The sequence below is a fragment of the Cebus imitator genome, unplaced genomic scaffold (assembly GCF_001604975.1).
Source record: "Cebus imitator isolate Cc_AM_T3 unplaced genomic scaffold, Cebus_imitator-1.0 Scaffold88, whole genome shotgun sequence".
NCBI lineage: Eukaryota > Metazoa > Chordata > Mammalia > Primates > Cebidae > Cebus > Cebus imitator.
Window position 1 is genome coordinate 2,112,200 of NW_016107403.1, and position 20,147 is coordinate 2,132,346.

Genomic DNA, 20,147 nt, shown 5'->3' on the forward strand with positions numbered 1-20,147 from the left:
AAAAAGAAAGAAAACATTAATTTCTTAGAAAGGAAATATCTTTAGTTCACAAACATTTGGAAATGTTTAACGACACAGAAAAGTTTAACTTCACTAATAATGAAAGAAACATAGTTCAGAAAAATAGCTGCATATACCTTTTGTAGAATAGAATATCAAAGATTAAAAAATATTTTTATACCCAGTGCTGGTAATATGCAATTAAATGATGTTTTTATACACAGTACTATTCATTGGCACCTAATTTGATTTAGCTTTTTTAGAGAATACCTCGTTTATCTCTAGAGTCTTAAAATATTTATTCTTTTAACTCCGTAATTCTGTTCCTGGAATTCTAACCTAAGGAAAGTTTCAGTATGAAAAAAGTCTTTAGGCACAAAGATATGCACTAAAGTGTTTTATTTATACTACTACTGATAACAGTGGCAGCACATGGAAACAGCCTAATGATCTAAGCAAAGGGGAATTGCTAAATAGATTATGGTCTATCAACCATATCTTGAATCTATCAAAATAATATACTTAAAGGGAATGTGGAAAACATGAAAAAAATTCTATAGCATAATGTTACAGTAAAAAAGCTATAACAGTTTACATAGTATTATACCATAAAATGTTCACATAATAAAAAGATTAGAAAAAAATTTATTCTTATGTTAGTAGTGTTTGTGATTGGCCAGTGGACCCAATAGGAATTTTCTTTTTTTAATTTTGTATTAGCTCTGACTTGGGAGAAATTCTAATTTAAAAAATTTACAAAAACAAGAGCCATTTTTGTTTTGGTTGATTCAAGATTTAACAAAGAAGCCAGGCGTGGTGGCTCACACCTATAATCCCAGCACTTTGGGAGGCTGAGGCAGATGGATCACAAGGTCAGGAGTTCGAGATCAGCCTTGCCAAGATGGTGAAACCCCATCTCTACTAAAAATACAAAAATAGCTGGGTGCCTGTAATCCCAGCCACTTGGGAGGCTGAGGCAGGAGAATCGCTTGAACCCAGGAGGCGGAGGTTGCAGTGAGCCGAGATAGCGCCACTGCACTCCAGCCTGGGCGGTAGAGCAGGACTTCGTCTCAACAACAACAACAAAAGATGTAGCATAGAAATGATAATGAAATCTAAAAGTTACTAGCATACATATTTCATAAAAGAGAAACCTTTCCAATGTAAAAGAACTTAATAGAAAGGAGGAAAGAGGAGTGGAAAGCTGTGTTTTGTAAATTAATACAGCAAATGCCTGCTAACGGGATCCAGGACTCAGACTGAGTTCAGATTCAAGCCTGAAGCCTGCTTTCCCTAGATGTGACCTGGGAGAGGTTATTCAGCTCCCCTGTGCTCCAGTGTGTTCATCTGCAGAATGCACATAACAATACATCTTCCTCGTAGGGTTGATGGGTGGGTTACATGTGCTCATAGAGCATGTGGCACATAGGAAGTGCTATATATGTAAGAGGTGTTATCTGCCTCATTGTTTCATTGCTTCATCCTTACTAAAGCTCAGGAGTCACATGTCACTGATGATCAGAATCCAGTTTCATGACTCACTGTGCTGTGTGACCATGAGCAAGTTTGTTTTAGCTCTTTAAGCCTCAATTTTTTTTCTTTTTTTTTTTTTGAGACAGCGTCTTGGTCTGTTGCTCAGGCTGCAGTGCAGTGGAGTGATCTTGGCTCACTGCAGCCTCTGCCTCCCGGGTTCAAGTAATTCTCTACCTCAGCCTCCTGAGTAGCTGGGATTACAGGCGCCCACCACCACTAGAGACGGGATTTCACCATCTTGGCCAGGCTGGTCTTGAACCCCTGACCTCGTGATCCACCCACATTGGCCTCCCAAAGTACTGGGATCATAGACGTGAGCCACCACACCCGGCCACCTCAATTTTTTAATTTGTAAAGTACGGGTAATAAAGTACCTGCTTCCTAGGGTTATTGTGAGAACTTAGTGAAATCAGATAGTGAGTGCTCATGGCAGAAGTGGTAGGGAGGTATCAAGGGCCGACACCGTGGTGGTGAATTCTGTTTTTCTTGAGTTCTATTTTGAACCATAAGGAAACATAGAAGTGAGCTAACAGGCAGGGCAGTACAGTGAGTGAGCCAGCAATGTGGGCATTACTGTCCACTTCCAACAGAGTAAGGTAGTTGAGGATCAATGAAAATCGTAATAGTTTATCTTTTATATTGCTTCACACTTTTCAAACCTCTTATGTGTATATTGGCTCCTTTAATAGAACGGTTCTGTAATGTAAGTGGACAGAAAGCCTGTGCTCATTACTGCTAGTCACTTCCCCACGTTCATGACCTACTTCATCAACTGTGTATCTTCCACTCCATTCTAGATCTGGCTCATCTTGATACTTGGTGTTTAGGTAGATAGTATCTCCAGTACTTTGGACATAACAGAGGCCTTTACGTCAGTGACAACCCATCCCTTTGGCTATATCTTGGGTCCTGTTTCCCCAAGAGTTATTCCACCTCTAAAATCTTAAACTTCAATTTTCGACTCTTGAGTCACTTATTACATATGTAGTAATTTATAGTTTTGACTTGTTGCTGATAGGTTAATCTTAACAATTTACATGTAACAGTGGATATAAATATTTATCTATTTAAAAAATTTTTTTTTCATTTTTGATGAGGCAAAGGGGTGTAGTGCTGGTAAACTTGAGGACTGCCCAAGAGGAAATTGTACTCATGGGTGATTTGTTTAATCAAAGAAATACTATCATAACACTCTGCTCCTTTTAATCTCAAATACCTATTTTCTAAAGGTCAGTTATATCTATGTCATATTAAAAGTTATTGCTTTTGCAGTCAGTCTGGATAACCAGAATTTGATTTTTCTGCCTAAGTGGGAATAAAAGTAATATTAGCCAGTAAGTTATAAAATTACTGTAATGCTTTTTAGAAATAATTGTTACCACTCTAGAATCACTTAAGATTGAATATTAACTTCATTTGTTAATGTATTGAAGTAACACTACATATTCTTCCTTCACTTTATGAGGTTTTCTTAAGTACAGGGAATATTTTTAAATTGAAATATAATGTACGTACAGAAAAGTATACAAATCGTAAGTACACATAAAAATTTTCATGAAGAGAAAACACCTGTGTGACCAGGTGAGTCAGAGCATTACCAGCACTCCCCAAATTCCCCTAACCCTCCCTTCCTTCTTTTAGTCACTACTACCCCCAAAACCCCCAAGGTAATCACCACTATGGGACATTAAAGGCAAGTCTAATAAATGTTCACGTGTGTCATCATTTGTTTCTTCTTTGCCAGTCTTTGAATGTATTCATGTCTGCTTTTTCTGTATTTTAAAATTATTATTAAAATAACGGGCATATAGTTTTACCGGTCAAGTAATAGTAAAAGGCTCATTACAAAATCTAGCTATTTCCTTTTTACCCTTCCTCACTCTTCAAGACCTTTCTCCAAAAAAGGAGAAACCCTTTAGTGTCTCTTCTGCTCTTCGTACCTTTCCATTTTTTAGTTTAATAGTTACATATTACTGCTATTTTTTATTAAACAATGAGGCATTATCTGTTGACTTCTTACAGTAAATGAGAACTGTTACACCAGCACTTCCTTTCTTATCTTCCTAATATATTTATATTAACATTTTGGTTAAACAAATACACTAAATGCCTATGCAAATCATATTCAAAATGAGTATTATAGGATACTACGACTGTGGGGGGGGTTTCTCTTCATTTTTTGTGATGTTAATAATCGTCTTGGTTTTTATGTTCTTCTCTTTCTTTTTAAGCCTCTTGTCTGAAATCATGATCTCGCCTGTCTTCCTTGTTCTGGCTTTGGTTCTGGATTGTGGTCACTCACCCTTATCATTGTCAAATCCAGTGGAATCTTCCATTCCTGATCCTTTGTAGAAGTACTTTCCTTGTAACTTTCTTTTTCCTTTGTTTCCACGACATCACTTTCTTACCTTTCTGGACACTCCTTTTCAGTTTGATGAGTGAGTTCTCTACTTGCCCCTATTTTTAAAATAAAAATATATTTTATTTTATTTTTTAAATTGTATGTTAGGTTCTGGAGTACATGTGCAGAACATGCAGGACTGTTGCATAGGTACATACATGGCAATGTGGTTTGCTGCCTCCATCCCCCTATCACCTATATCTGGCATTTCTCCCCATGTTATCCCTCCCCAACCTCCCTCCTGCTGCTGTCCCAGTCCTAGTCCCTCCCAACAGACCCCAGTGTGTGATGCTCCCGTCCATGTGTCCATGTGTTCTCATTGTTCAACATCTGCCTGTGAGTGAGAACATGCGGTGTTTGATTTTCTGTTCTTGTGTCAGTTTGCTGAGAATGATGGTTTCCATATTCATCCATGTCCCTACAAAGGACAAGAACTCATCGTTTTTTATGGCTGCATAGTATTCCATGGTGTATATGTGCCACATTTTCCTTGCCCAATCTATCATCAGTGGGCATTTGGGTTGGTTCCAGGTCTTGGCTATTGTAAACAGTACTGCAATGAACATACGTGTACATGTGTCTTTATAATAGAATGATTTATAATCCTTTGGGTACATACCCAGTAATGGTATTGCTGGGTCAAATGGAATTTCTATTTCTAGGTCCTTGAGAAATCTCCACACTGTCTTCCACAATGGTCGAACTAATTTACACTCCCACCAACAGTGTAAAGGTGTTCCTATTTCTCCATATCCACTCCAGCATCTGATGTCTCCAGATTTTTTAATGATCGCCATTCTAACTGGTGTGAGATGGTATCTCAATGTGGTTTTCATTTGCATTTCTCTAATGACCAGTGATGATGAGCATTTTTTCGTATGTTTGTTGGCCTTATATGTGTTTCTTTTGAAAAGCGCCTGTTCATGTCCTTTGCCCACTTTTGAATGGGTTTGTTTTTTTCTTGTAAATCTGTTTTAGTTCTTTGTAGATTCTGGATATTAGCCCTTGGTCAGATGGGTAGATTGCAAAAATTTTTTTACCATTCTGTTGGTTGCCAGTTCACTCTAATGATTGTTTCTTTTGCTGCACAGAAGCTGTGGAGTTTAATTAGATCCCATTTGTCTATTTTGGCTTTTGTTGCCAGTGTTTTTAGTGTTTTAGTCATGAAGTCCTTGCCTATGCCTATGTCCTGAATGGTTTTGCCTAGGCTTTCTTCTAGGGTTTTTATGGTGCTAGGTCTTATGTTTAAGTCTTTAACCCATCTGGAGTTAATTTTAGTGTAAGGTGTCAGGAAGGGGTCCAGTTTCTGCTTTCTGCACATGGCTAGCCAGTTTTCCCAACACCATTTATTAAACAGGGAATGCTTTCCCTGTTGCTTGTTTTCATCTGGTTTGTTAAAGATCAGATGGTTATAGATGTGTTGTGTTGCCTCCATGGCCTCTGTTCTGTTCCATTGGTCTATATCTCTGTTTTGGTACCAGTACCATGCTGTTTTGATTACTGTAGCATTGTAGTATAGTTTGAAGTCAGGTAGCATGATGCCCACAGCATTGTTCTTTTTGCTTAGGATTGTCTTGGCTATGCAGGCTCTCTTTTGGTTCCATGTGAAGTTTAAGGTGGTTTTTTACAGTTCTGTGAAGAGGGTCATAGGTAAATTGATGGGGATAGCATTGAATCTATAAATTACTTTGCGCAGTATGGCCATTTTCACAATGTTGATTCTTCCTAACCATGAGCATGGAATGTTTTTCCATCTGTTTGTGCCCTCTCTTATTTCCTTGAGCAGTGGTTTGTAGTTCTCTCCTTGAAGAGGTCCTTTACATCTTTGTTATATTCCTTGTTAGTTGTATTCCTAGGCATTTTATTGTCTTTGTAGCAGTTGTGAATGGCAGTTCATTCTTGATTTGGCTCTCTTTAATTCTGTTATTGGTGTATAGGAATACTTGTGATTTCACACTGATTTTGTATCTTGAGACTTTGCTGAAGTTGCTTTATCAGTTTAAGAAGATTTGGGGCTGAGACAATGGGGTCTTCTAGATATACAATCATGTCATCTGCAAATAGAGACAATTTGACTTCCTCCTTTCCTAATTGAATCCTCTTTATTTCTTTTTCTTGCCTCATTGATCTGGCTACAGCTTTCAATACTATATTGAATGGGAGTGGTGAGAGAGGGCACCCTGTCTCGTGCCAGATTTCAAAGGGAATTCTTCCAGTTTTTGCCCATTCAGTGTGATATTGGCTGTGGGTTTGTCATAAACAGATTTTACTATTTTGAGATACATTCCATCGATACCTAGTTTATTGAGAGTTTTTAGCATAAAGGGCTTTTGAATTTTGTCAAAGGCCTTCTCTGCATCTATTGAGATAATCATGTGGTTTTTGTCTTTGGTTCTGTTTATGTGGTGGATTACATTTATAGACTTGCATAAGTTGAACCAGCCTTGTATCCCTGGGATGAAGCCTACTTGATCATGATGGATAAGCTTCTTGATGTGCTGTTGCAGTCAGGTTGCCAGTATTTTATTGAAGATTTTTGCATCTACATTCATCATGGATATTGGCCTGAAGTTTTCTTTTTTGATTTAGTCTCTGAGTTCCTCTTTGTACATCTGGTAGAATTCTGCTGTGAACTCCTCTGGACCTGGGCTTTTTTTGGTTGGCAGGCTATTAATTGCTGCCTCAACTGCAGCCCTTGTTATTGGTCTATTCAGAGTTTCAGTTTCTTCCTTGTTTAGGCTTGGGAGGGTCCAAGCGTCCAGGAGTTTATCCATTTCTTCCAGGTTTACTGGTTTATGTGCTTAGAGTTGTTTGTAGTAATCTCTGATGGTAGTTTTGTATTTCTGTGGAATCAGTAGTGATATCCCCTTTATTGTTTTTTATTGCATCTATTTGATTCTTCTCTCTTTTCTTTTTGATTAATCTGGCTAGCAGTCTGTCTACTTTGTTGATCTTTTCAAAGAACCAGCTCCTGGATTTATTGATTTTTTTTTTTTTTTGAAGGGTTTTTTGTGTCTCTGTCTCCTTCAGTTCTGTCTGATCTTAGTTATTTCTTGTCTTCTGCTAGCTTTTGAGTTTTTTTATCTTGCTCCCCTAGCTCAATTTTGACGATAGGGTGTTGATTTTAGATCTTTCCTTGATTCTCATGTGGGCATTTATTGCTATAAATTTCCCTCTTGACACTGCTTTAAATGTTTCCCAGAGATTCCGATACATTGTTTCTTCATTCTCGCTGGTTTTGAAGAATGTCTTTATTTCTGCCTTCATTTCATTGTTAATCCAGTCAACGTTCAAGAGCCAGTTGTTCAGTTTCCATGAAGTTGTGTAGTTCTGAGTTAGTTTCTTATTTATTTATTTATTTATTTATTTTTTTGAGACGGAGTTTCGCTCATGTTATCCAGGCTGGAGTGCAATGGCTCCATCTTGGCTCACCGCAACCTCCGCCTCCTGGGTTCAGGCAATTCTCCTGCCTCAGCCTTCTGAGTAGCTGGGATTACAGGCACGCGCCACCATGCCCAGCTAATTTTTTTTTGTATTTTTAGTAGAGACGGGGTTTCACTATGTTGACCAGGATGGTCTCGATCTCTTGACCTCGTGATCCACCCGCCTCTGCCTCCCAAAGTGCTGGGATTACAGACATGAGCCATCATGCTCAGCCTACTTGCCCTCTTCTTAAATGTTGTATTCTTTAAGATTCTGTCCTCAGCCTTATTCTTGCCCAATGTAGTCTCTTGAGGCAATATCTGCCATGACGGTGAATGATTCTTGTTATCTATTCTTTCAATGTGGAACTGTTTGCTAAGCTCCAGGCCCAGCTATTTCACTGGTCATTGAACATGCGGATGGGGAGCATGAAACAAATTGGTTATTCCCCCTCTCCTCTCTCTTCTGGTGGTATCTGCATATGAATTGGGCAGAGGCATTCAGTATCTGCCCTACATACAGTTCCATTCCCTCCCTACCCCCACAACAGACAGCTGCATCACCTCCCTGCCCTTCTGCAGTTCCCATCATGCCCCTGCAAACACATGCACATGCACACACACACAGAGGAGGCACACACACACTTGACCAACTTTTTCCCTCTTTGATGCCAGTGCTATAGCTCTTCATTTTTATTGGCAAGCACACGAAAAGCTTTCTCTCCCCACATCGTCTCCCCAGTAGGCTGACGTTAAGGGATGGGATGTTGAGCCAACTATAGAATTCCAGAAGAAGCAAAGTATCACTTATTAGTATGTTTCATTTGCACATTAGTCACTATCTTAATAAATCATCTTTTTCAAAGCATGTTAATACCTGAAATGCTTATAGAATGATCACTAGAAACAAGCAGTACACATTCAGACTGTTTCTTCTGCTTTGTTACTTTCAGATTTAAGGACACCAATGGGATTGTAATATGAATTTGATTACTTTCAGATTCAAAAGTAGACATGTGGGATTGCTATGTGAATTTACAGACAGAGATGATGTACCTTGTCCAAACAAGAAAGAAAAAGCACAGCTGAATTTTCTGTCTTCTTTTATCACTGTATGTAATTAGAACCATGAGTCTGAGTTCACATTCCTAAAAGTATTCATGTTCCAGAAGAGCCCCTACTCCTCAGCCACATCTCATGCATGGATCAGAATGTTCTATGAGGAGACAGTAAGATCTCATACTGGTTGCGTTTCTCTTAGCTACACTGTCCAAAGAGGCATATTCATTCAGTCTTTCAGGCACAAGTATTTATTGAGTCAGTGCAGTATGCCAGGCACTATATTAAATACTGGTGATACAAAGTGATAAAATATCATCCTCTCCCTGCAGTTCACAGTAAAAATGAAGATGTGGGCAGCTGTCTCTTGGACCCTTGCTTCTCGAAGCATGGTCTACAGACTGTCAACATCAACATCACCTGGACCTTGTTGGAAATGCAGAATCTTAGTCCAAGATGGATCAGCATTTCTATCTAGGATTCTGCATTTCTAACAAGCCCTGGTGCCAGTGGTGTTGGTCCATGGACTGCACTGACTAGCACAGTTTTAGAGTACTTTTTTCAAACTGGTTCTTTTGCTGTCCCACCATTAAAGGAGTGAAAGATTGAGGTTGTGTTTTCTGTGCCTCCAAGGAGCTGGCTTCAGATACACAGCTTAATGTAGATATGACAGATGTGCCTTTTTATAATATAACCTGCTATGGGCTGCAGTTTAAGCCATCTGTCAGTATTCAAAGCATCTGGGATAGAATGTGTAAAGACTAACTGATAATAAGATAGCCAAGAAGTTGCTAAATGGGGGGCCAACCTGGGGTAGTTGGAAAGAAAAGAGACTTGCTAGACACTTCGCATGCCTAATGCAAATGCATTAACAGTTTATCATTTAGTAATTAGGAGAGGCTAGGACCTCTTTAAGTGGAATTAGAAGGTTGTTATAGCATCCCAGATGAAGTTAATGAGGCCCAAACTAAGGTAGGAAAGGCTGTATTTAGGATTCATTAGGAATGTTAAAAATCAAATCAATAGTTGTGGCAGTAGTGGGAGAGACTCTAGGCTGATGATCAGATTATTGGGAACTGTGTGGATAGGTTCACCTAGAGATTACAGGAGGAAGAGCAACTTGAGATCTATGTTTCACTCTTGCATAGATGGAGTGTGAGATGTTGGTGTGACCTGTCTGGTAGATATTGAGGTGCACAGTCCTGGAGCTCTAGAGGGGAATCTGACTGGAGCTGCACAGACACTAGCAAAGCCAACTCAGCAATATATATGAAGCTATAGGTGTAGGTCTGATCATTCAGAGAGAATGCTCTAGGTAAGAAGAGCCGACCACTGAACGTAGGGCTCTTTGTATGAAAGGAGAACCCTCCCCAGAAGCTTAAGAAGGGACAACCAGAGAGATGGTCAGTATGAGATCCTAGAGAGTGCTCCAGGATTGAATTTTATTTTATTTTTTAAAAGCTTAAAAGATACTCTTAACAAGTTTCACAAGGTTTTTCATTGTCATTGTCTTTGATGATGGTGAAGTAGCTCTTTGTTTTTGTTATTGTTTGTTGGTTTCTAGCTTACCAGTTTCTTCTGTGCATTTTTAAGGTCCTTAAAATTCTAGTTAGGGCAGTGATTGATGGGATGACTGATCGAAGTGGAGATGTTGCAACTGGCCTCAAAGGAAAGCTGCAGGAGTTATTTGGCAGAGTGACTTCAAGAGTGACAAATGATGGAGAAATCTGGAGGCTGTATGCCCACGTATATGGAAATGGGCAGAGTGAAAACCCTGATGAAAATGAAAAGGTAAGTCCTTCATTCCTCCTGACCCCTTGCCTTTCGTTTGAACATGTGTGTATTAGATCTACTTTTTTGATGGGTGGAGGAAGAGTTTAACAATTTGAAAAAGAGGATTACTATGCTCGAGTTCAGTTCTGATTCAGTCTTTAACCTGCGTACGTTGAATTGTAGGCTGGTTAAGACTTGTAACATTCATGTTTTTATTTTCCATGGTTTTCTTACATAGTTGTTCTCTGTTTCCTGCAAAAGGGCCTCTTGAAATTGCCACCCCTACTAAATCTGCAGCAAAGAGTTGTCTTTTGTTATTTATTCTACACCCCTTTCTGTAGGCACATTGCTAAAGACCACAGTAGGTAGGTACAAGGACAGAGGCAGTGCGTAGATCTGAGATGGAGACTAGGAAAGGAAAATAGAAAAAGGAACAAGATAAGGATATTGGAAGATAACTTTTAAGTCAAAACATGTAATACTTTCACGAAGGTTGCCCTGGCCTTTCTCACAAGTGCAACAGAACACCAGTTCCACTCAAGTTATGCCTTTAGCCTCTTATCTTAGAACTTAAAGGAGACTGCAGAGTTTCCAAGGTTGGAATAATTGTTTTATGTTTCTTTTCAAAACATCCACAACAAATCAAATGTACTCCTTGCGTGGGTTTGGAATTAGCCATGGCACAGCTAATCTGGATTCTTTGCCATTCTCTCCTCCCTCAGTCCACACAGCTGGCTTCCACTGTGGCCTTGTCAGCAGAGAACACATATCACCTGCACACATGCATACTCCTACTTTCATGTCCTTCCATTTCTCCTTGAATTATGGACTTTCTTGCATATGTGGAATTAAGAGTACACAGAATTCTCTGATCTGTTACTTCTCTCTCAAGGATTTGAAAGAGGGTACTTTAAACATCTGTGAGATTACATATCTACCAGCAAGTTCATTGTTTTAACCAAGTTCATGCCTCATTCTTTAAACAGGTTTCTTAAACTGATGGCTACAAATGCTGAGAAAATCTGTATACTTACAGATTTCCAAACCTGGCCTTTATATTTTTCTGGTTACAGGGAAGCGTCTCAATCCAGGTACATCCATTTGATTTCTTGTCACTGCTTATTGCCACTGGGTGTGCATTTCTACCCCTTCTTTGATGAGAGTAATAGACGATGTGCTGTACAACACAGATGCTGCTTTTCACATTGGAATTAGTTCCATATGACTTCCAGGAAACAGAATTTGAAATGTGAATTCTACTTCTTATTCTGAATGTTGTTCTTTCTCTTTCCTCAGGCATTCCAGTGCCTTTCAAAGGCATACAAGTGTGACACCCAGTCCAGTTGTTGGGAGAAAGATATTACATCATTTAAGGAAGTTGTTCAAAGAGCCTTAGGACTTGCACATGGTATTTGATGTAACATTTGATATCCATGGAATGTTTTGACTTATTATCTACTGACAAAAAAAGAGTATTGGTCAAAAGTAAAGTTTCATTATATATAATATTAAATTGTTTCATTATATTGACATTGTTGAATTTAATTCAACAAACATTCGTAGACCACCTACTATGTAATAGGCATTTTGGAGTAATAATAAAAAACAGGATAGAGGCTTATATTCTGTTTGAATAAGTAACAAAATTAGAAACTCTTTTAGAGGTGTGAAACACCTGTACAACTTGTACAACTTCATTCCACACAGAGTCTCTTTGTGTTGATTACGTAGCATTAAGGAAACCTGTTGACTTTAACTTGACTTACATATAGATCTCTGGAGTACATAGCAATACGCAAAGAGCTACAGCGTATACAAAATACATATAAAATATAAACCTTATCTTTGGGTAGAAGATATTGTTTGAGGAAAGGTTTAACCTTACATATAAAATTATATGCCTGTTGGGTAAAGACAGTCCAAATAAGGATGGATTTTAATTATTAATTTTCAAAAAATGCCAATGAAGTTTAATAATGCGTATTTATATTTATATTTGAATATGAGTGTCTGATGCAGTTCCAATAAAATAATGACGCCCCCAATGTTAAGAACTGAATCACAAGGACCATGAACCAATCCTAAAGTTCTCCTCCTACTTCTTTGCCTAACCTCCTTCCTGCTGCTAATAATTATAACAAATAGGGAGCCAACAAGGAAGAATGCAAAGGGCAGAGCTTTAGAATCAGGGAGACCTAAGCTCCAGGACTGGCTCTGCCACATGCTTGCTGGTTAACTTTGGGTACATAATTTAACTTCTCTGAGCCTGCTTTTCCTCATCAGTAAAATGGGATAATACCTACCCATGAAGAATAAATGAAAACATTCAAACACTTAGCAGTATTTCACATCTAAGTATGGCTTAGATGTTAATATCTTACCCTGTCACCACCACCCTCTTCCTTCCAGAGGGCTTAAGCTATAGATGATAAGGGACTCAAAACTAAAAAGAGAAAAAAGGAAGAAGAAGGATAAAGTTTTTCTTGCTTATAAAGAAGTCACAGAACATTCAAACAATTTAGAAATTAGCTTGATACCTAACAATTCTACTTTTGACCTTTGATATGTTTGACCTAAAGGATATAAATATTCAATTTCCTGGGTCACCTACCTTTTGGCAGGTAAGGTAGAAGTGCTGAGCTCTATATAGCTGAAAGTCAATGTAGAAAAGTTTGGAGTAATTGCCAATAGATCCGTAGAAGGATGTTTTTGGTGTGGTTAGAATTCATGTGGCTTCTGCTGACCTTATGGTGGGTGGGCTCAGATGGGATCCAGTCCTTATGCTTTTGGTCTTTATGGATATAGTATGATATTTGGGGAAACCCACACTGATGTATTAGGTACATAATTAGCAGGGTAGGATTTGCTTTGAAAAATTTATCTTATCTACTTCAACTTGCCAACTCTAAATATTTCTAAGAACTGCTGGTCTGTAACAGTCAAAGCCACGATATTTTCTGTACTCATCAAGTGATGGTATTAAACCTGTCAAAGAGTAGTATACAGGTTAAAGAGAAATTCTAGGAAAAAATCTTTATTTTGCATCTTAAAGTTGGGTTTAAACTATTATGGGTATCTTTTTTCATCAGGGTATACTTGGTGAAAAGCAAGTGTCCATTCTTTTAAGTTCTTTTTTGACGTCATTGAATTATGTGTTAATGCTCCTACAACATTTTAAGCATATTTGAGTAGATGCCTAGCTTTAGTTTCTAATGATATTTTAGATTTATAAAGATAAATCTTAATTGTTTCCTTGTTACTTTTTAACCTCAGTGCTCAAAGAATGAGCTGGATTTCTCTGTGTGTGAGTCTCTTCAAAACACTGTTCCTCCACCCTACCCAATTATGAAAAGGAAATACAGTCAAGCATCCCATAGTAACATTTTGGTCACCAATGGACCACATATATGGCAGTGGCCCCATAATATTATAAAACCATATTTTTATTGTAGCTCTCCAATATTTAGATAGACAAATACTTACCATTGAGTTCTGATTGCTTGCAGTGTTTAGTACAGTCACATGCTGTACAGGGTTGTAGTCTAGGAGTAGTAGGCTATATACCATGTAACCTAGGTGCATGGTAAGCTATACCACCTAGGTTTGTGTAAGTACACCCCATGATGTTCTCACAACACCAAAATGGCCCAACCACACGTTTCTCATAACGTATCCCCATCATTAAGAGATGCATGACTGTATAACGTTTAAAAAAATCTCCACATGGTTTACTCCTTGTGTTGCATATCGTTAAGGTAGCCATGTACTTTAGAAAGCTTGGTAAGATATTGCAATATTGACATAGTATTTGAGGCCTCCCTGATTTGTATTGTCTGGAAAGTTTATACTTACAGCTTCTGCTATTTTATTTTTTGGGAAAGGGTGGGCTCAAGTGTGTTAGCTTTTTGCCATCTAGGAGCTTTTAAAATAATATTTATGCATTTTAGCTGTAGTCTGCATGGAGGAGGCTACATGGAGGAGGCACTGCTGCCTCAGCTTTTCCGATGATTTGAAACAGCAGGTCATTCCTCTCTCTATAGCTGTCTGTCTCTGTCTCAGTCTGTAATGCCTTTTGGAAATGGGATTGAGTAGGAAAAGTAACAGAGTATGTGTGTTTTTGCTTTACTGTTGTTTTTGTCAGAATGAAAATAAAAGATTAAAAAAAGAATTACAGCAGTTTCTGATCTAAACCGCTCAGTACTAAACAGCTCAAATACCGCTGCCATGGTGGTTACAACTTTCCTCTACTAAGAGAGACAGACTAATAATCCTCACTCTCTGTGGGCAAACTCTGCCCTTTGAAAATTGGCTTAACATTGCCAATTACTATGCATCCTTTTACCCTTTAATGAGAAATATCAAAGTTTAATTCTTACTCCTCATTATTACTCTAAAATAGGAATGTCAAACGTAGTTCTTGCTGGCCATGGAAGGTATTATTAATTAATGACAGAATTCTGTTTTGCCAGGCACAGGCAGCCTCTACTGACTGGTTAGTGTTTGCATGCGGAAAGAAATCTATTGGGCTGGGTATGGTGGCTCATGACTGTAATTGGGAGGTTGAGGTGGGTGGACCACTTGAGCCCAGGAGTTCAAGATCAGCCTGAGCAACATAGTGAGATTTCATCTCTACCAAAAAATTAAAACATTAGCTGGTTGTGTTGGCATGCACTTGTGGTCCCAGCTACTTGAGAGGCTGAGGTAGGAGGACACTTGAATCCCGGAGGTTGAGGCTGCAGTGAGCCATGATTGTGTCACTGCACTTTAGCCTAGTGACAGAGTGAGACCTTGTCTCAAAAAAAAAAAAAAAGAAAATCTATTTTCTATCCTTGGTCTACAATCTAGAGTATGGAGTAGACTTTAATCCTTGCACTGTTTAGCGTCATTTTAAAATGGTATCTGGTTATTGATCTGTTTGAATTTCATGTGCATAATTTAGGGAACAAAACCAAGAACAAGTCAGTGGGGAAATATTGGGCATTATGTTTGTACAAAGCTCTTCACTTGTTCTCATAAAGCATTAATAGCCAGGCCTTCTATCAGGAAGGAGCATGCTGTCTTAATAATGTCAGGTTTTAGGAGAATGTGTTCCCCAGAAAGCTAGCAGCGGAGTTGTGATTCACTCTTCTCCATTCTCTGCTGATGCCAAGCATTGCTCAGGAACTCGAGAACCTGGTTGTGATCACATTCTCTAAACGAAGGCACATAGATTGTTGTCAGTTCTTCCGGAATGGCGCTTCAAACCCTGAGTATGAGAATGTAGTAATAACTAAGCCGTACATATCTGTCAGGTCATGTCCTTGGGCTTGTGTCATCGGCCGTTGTGAAGCTGCCATAGGGGACTTGGTAGCCTGGAAAGCCACACAAAGATGTGCTGCATTTGTTTATGTCTGTTTGGGTACTTTCGTTTTCAGTAACATTTTGTCTCCTTGCCTAATTTTTTTGTTTGTGCACATGTGTGCATGTGTGTGCTTTAATGCATGCGTGTATAGGTGTTTAGGGTCTCTTCCCAGTGATCCATAACTCACCAAAAATCACCTGTTTTTACTTTCAAAATTTCCTGGACCAGTAAATTATCATTCTTAAAGAAGAATATAGAAAAGCCAGATGCAAAGTCTCACACCTGTAATCTCAGTGCTTTGGGAGGCTGTGGCAGGAGGATCACTTGAAGCTAGGAATTCAGGGCTGCATGCCATACCTCCAGCCAGAGAAACAGGGTGAAACCCTGTATCTTAAAAAAAAAAAAGAAGGATAAAGGGAAAAGTTATGTACATAATTATTATTCTTTTTCAAACATAAAAACTTTCCAGGAAGTATTTCCAAAGTCTGTTACTATAAAATTCTAATTAAGTAATTGGCTTTTGAACCTGTGAATTATCAGTACCACTTTTTAATGGATGTTTCCTTCCATATTTATCTTCCAGTGGCCATAAAATGCAGTAAAAACAAATCCAGTCCCCAAGAAGCTGTACAAATGCTTTCTTCAGTTCGACTCAATTTACGGGGCTTGTTATCTAAAGCAAAGGTGAGAATGACGTGTGAATTAGTTGCAATGGTCATATAGGAAAAAGGTCATTAGTATCAACTTATTGCTGTTAAATCTTTTACATCAGTGATAATTTTAGGCACATGTTATATTTTATTTTGTAGCACCTTTATCGTTGATTGTGTTAGTAAGGATCCTGTTGGCCCAATGGCTAGACCACTCTAAATGTATGTGACTTAAGAGTCTTCAAAATTGGCTGGGTGTGGTGGCTCATGCCTGTAATCCCAGCACTTTGGGAAACTGAGGTGGGCAGATCACTTGAGGTCTGGAGTTTGAGATCAGCCTGGCCAACATGGTGAAACCCTATCTCTACTAAAAAATACAAAAATTGGCTGGTCGTGGTGGTGGGTGCCTGTAATCCCAGCTACTCAGGGGGCCAAGGCAGTAGAATAGCTTGAACCTAGGAGGCAGAGATTGTAGTGAGCTGAAATTGTGCCATTGCACTTCAGTCTGGGTGACAGAGTGAGACACTGTCTCAAAAAAAAAAAAAAATTCTTTGAAATTAATGTTTACAATTCAGCCCTAATGCTTTCTTTAAGTTAAAACAATGCTCTTGTATTTATTGTCATTTTCCCCAAAGTGTGGCATATATGCCACTGGCAAACTTTCGGTTTAAATATATATTTATTTCAGTACATATTAGAAAAACGTAGACTAACACATCAAACCTGTAATTTCATGAATATTAGTGCTTATTTTGTATTTACAATAGTGATGTAATGTTTCCTTTTTAAAAAGACTCTTAGGTAAGTTAAAAAAAAAAATTGACTTAGATAAAAATTTTAAGTAGGTGGTATATGGATTTGACCAAAAGTGTTAAGGTTGATGGCGATTCAGGTTTGACAACAGAAATATGCCTTTAGTTCACAAAGACTAACTTTTGGACCAGTGCTGGGCCGGAGATGCCTAAGAATCACTCAGGGAGCTTTATGGAAGATGGGATTCTGGGGCTCTATCTGTGACCGATGTAGATTCAGGAATGGGATGGAATCCAGGAAATCTATTAAATTTCCTAGGTGATTTTACTGTGCAGCCAGGTTTGGAGTATATATCTGGAAGAAAATTTAGACAAATATAACTTCTAGCACAATTTAGTACTTACTTTTCTAATCTTTACTTGCTTTCATTATGGGAATCTTGGGTTGCAGAGTAATTTTGACTGACTTTTGAGAGTGAGTCTCTGGCACACAGAGGCCACTTCTGAATACCTTTTTACTCTGAAACAGTCTTTCCAGAGTATTTTTTTCCTTTCTAATGGTTTGATCTTTTCAGATCAAGACATCATTTTTGCCTTCTTAGATAATTAACTTACTTTACTTTTCCTATTTATCTGCATGACCCAGGAGAACTGTATTTCCTGCTAGCTTGGCAGTACAACTTCAGAATCGTGTCTCTCAAAAATCTACAAGAGCTCCCTCAAAGTCAGAGCAGCAGGGTTTTTTCCTGTGACTTTCCTTCCCAAAGTTGGAACTTTGTTTCCTACTTTTGATTAGAACACTAACCCATCCACAATAGTTTACTTCTTCAGGATATACTGTGGCTTCCTTTTGTCTGTGCGAAGCTTTGTCTTATAAATTACTATTTTTATTTTATACTTACATGACTTGAAAAGTGTTGTCTGTGCAGGTACTGTACATCTTTCCATATTATGGTAGATTGCCAAATAATGAAAATGCGACCTCAGAACATCATCTGTGTTTAGATTTTCGTTCTCATTAGATGCCAACTGGGTTATCCAAAAATGGGAAAAATTACCTCCCAGTGCCTCCTCTGAAGCATGTTTTACATATATGTGGTAGTCTCAGGTTTTGTAGATCATATGCCTTTTCTGTTTAATGAATTGGGTTTGTCAAACCAAATTGCATTCCAAAAAAGCCTCTTTGTTAGTGACTTTTAGAAAGTGAAAATGAATTAAGATCGAAAATGAATGAGGATAACTATGTTAAATTGCTTACAGCCTATGTTAAATGGGCGTAATTGAATGAATCTCAGGTCTTTTCTTGCCAGGCCAGGGACTTCATGGAAATAAGCTCCTAGTACCTAGAGACTCAACTAACAAATCATCCAGTCCATGCTCCCCCAGGACACAGTGACTCCCCTGCCCACTTGTACCCTGTCCTTGTACAGGTTTGCTGCCAAGAGTGGCATGAGGGGGCTGTTCATGAGAGTGCTGGAGAGCCTGTCAGCAAATTATCCATTCTTTTCTAAGCTTCAGTTTCTCTGTGCTTCCTCTTTACACCACAGGGAAGTGATGGAGATTGATTGATTATGATTTGCAAGCACTGTCATTCTTAATTTAAAAAAACGCATACCAAAAAAAAAAAAAAAAAAAGCCTATATGAGGCTAGATTATTTTCCTAAAAGGTGTTTACAGATGACACTGGAGCAGTTCTTACTTCATTTTGTCATGAAATGCTATACGAATCATATAGTCAAATCCAATGAAACAGATATATGGCAAGCTACGTAAATTATATTTCTGAATAAAACATACACACAGTCACATGTGCACACACACACATACAATGGGGTCATAAAATCCTGAAGCTGATTTTCTTGGGTGTCTATGTTGGCTCAGGAGGCAGTTCCTGGAGAGGCATTTCAAAATGTTTTCAGCTATGGTAACATTATTGAAATGTGTTGCAGTAAACTTCCCAAGGCAATTCCTTCTTCAGGGAGAGGACACAGTTATTTTTATTTTGCTGCACTTTTTTGCTAGGATAATCTTTGTGGTTTCTGAGGCCTAAGCCAAATTAATTTCCAAATAAGTAGCATAAAGGGTATGATTTATATGAATTTGAATATAGAATATATTTGTTTTACCTGTATACACAATAAATAAACTCATTTTGTTTGGTTAATTTATGTCTACTCATCCAAAAACTATCCTATAACATTGAAATGAATAACCAGTATTTAGACAACTGCTTTGAAGAACAGAGCTCATTTGAATTTATAAGTTGAAGCCTGTTGTTTTGATTCATTTTATTATTGTAGCTTATACATTTCTAGGCAAGTGAACAGAAAAAAATACTACCATTGCTATTACAATTGTATAGTATTATTATGCAAAAGGTTTTAAAACTCTGTACTCTATTTTACTTCAAAGAAATCTTCATTGTTTTAATATTTCTGCTGTGTTTTTTATATTACAGCAACTTTTTACAGATGTGGCAACTGGAGAAATTTCCGGGGAATTAGCTGATGACATAACAGCTATGGACACCTTAGTGACAGAGCTCCAAGACCTAAGCAACCAGTTCAGAAATCAGTATTGACTCTGCTGGAAGCAGATTCTGGAAAAGGTGCTTTCACCTTCTGGTAAAAGATATATCAGTATCTCTGAAATGCAAGCTACTGATTTTTAAAATAAATTTGTTTTATGACAACATTCTTGGTTTTGTGATCTCAATTTTATATGCTTTCTGAAGTACATTAAATTTTTAAAACTCCCAATCCCTTTAGGTCTAATTACAGTTGAATTCAGTATTCTTATTATTCTTGAAGTATTTTGGCACAAAGGGCAAATAAATTCATTTTGTTTTTAATATAGGGTTTATTCTCTTTCAGCCTAACATTAATTGGATCATACTTTGGAAAATCTTAGTCTAAACAGGTGAAAAATCACAAACTTATAGTATTGTGAAATCATTAGATTGACGGCTTTATTGTTCAAAAGTGATAAAAGAGTGGATTTGGAGGTAGAAACATTTATACTTCTCGAGATTTGTGCTTGTGTCAGAAAGATACAGACTTGGGTAAATTGGAAATGTGAGCATTGTTTAACTTCTAAATTAAGAAAATGCAAGAAAAAAATGGCATAACCTAAATTTTTACTTAGCTACTGGGAACTGGGCTGTTGCCCCTTCATTATGTATACTGCCAGCCCCAAAGATGGTTGTTTAATTAGGGT

The 20,147-nt window shown here is 38.0% G+C and overlaps 1 protein-coding gene across 5 annotated transcripts in view; it reads left to right on the forward strand.

Annotated features, from left to right (window-relative positions):
• Window positions 1–19,621, forward strand: part of TTC27 (tetratricopeptide repeat domain 27) — a 194,433-nt gene extending 174,812 nt beyond the window's left edge. For 4 of the 5 annotated variants that reach the window (XM_017534848.2, XM_037740747.1, XM_017534850.2 and 1 more), the window contains 4 exons: window positions 10,009–10,206; window positions 11,485–11,596; window positions 16,113–16,213; window positions 19,390–19,621. In XM_017534848.2, the coding sequence (XP_017390337.1) occupies window positions 10,009–10,206; window positions 11,485–11,596; window positions 16,113–16,213; window positions 19,390–19,512 (534 nt within the window). In that variant the 3' untranslated portion in view covers window positions 19,513–19,621. Of the gene's footprint in view, window positions 1–10,008; window positions 10,207–11,484; window positions 11,597–15,260; window positions 15,438–16,112; window positions 16,214–19,389 lie in introns of those variants that run through there. The other variant, XR_005201289.1, reaches the window with a different exon arrangement.
• The last annotated feature ends 526 nt before the right edge of the window (window positions 19,622–20,147 follow it).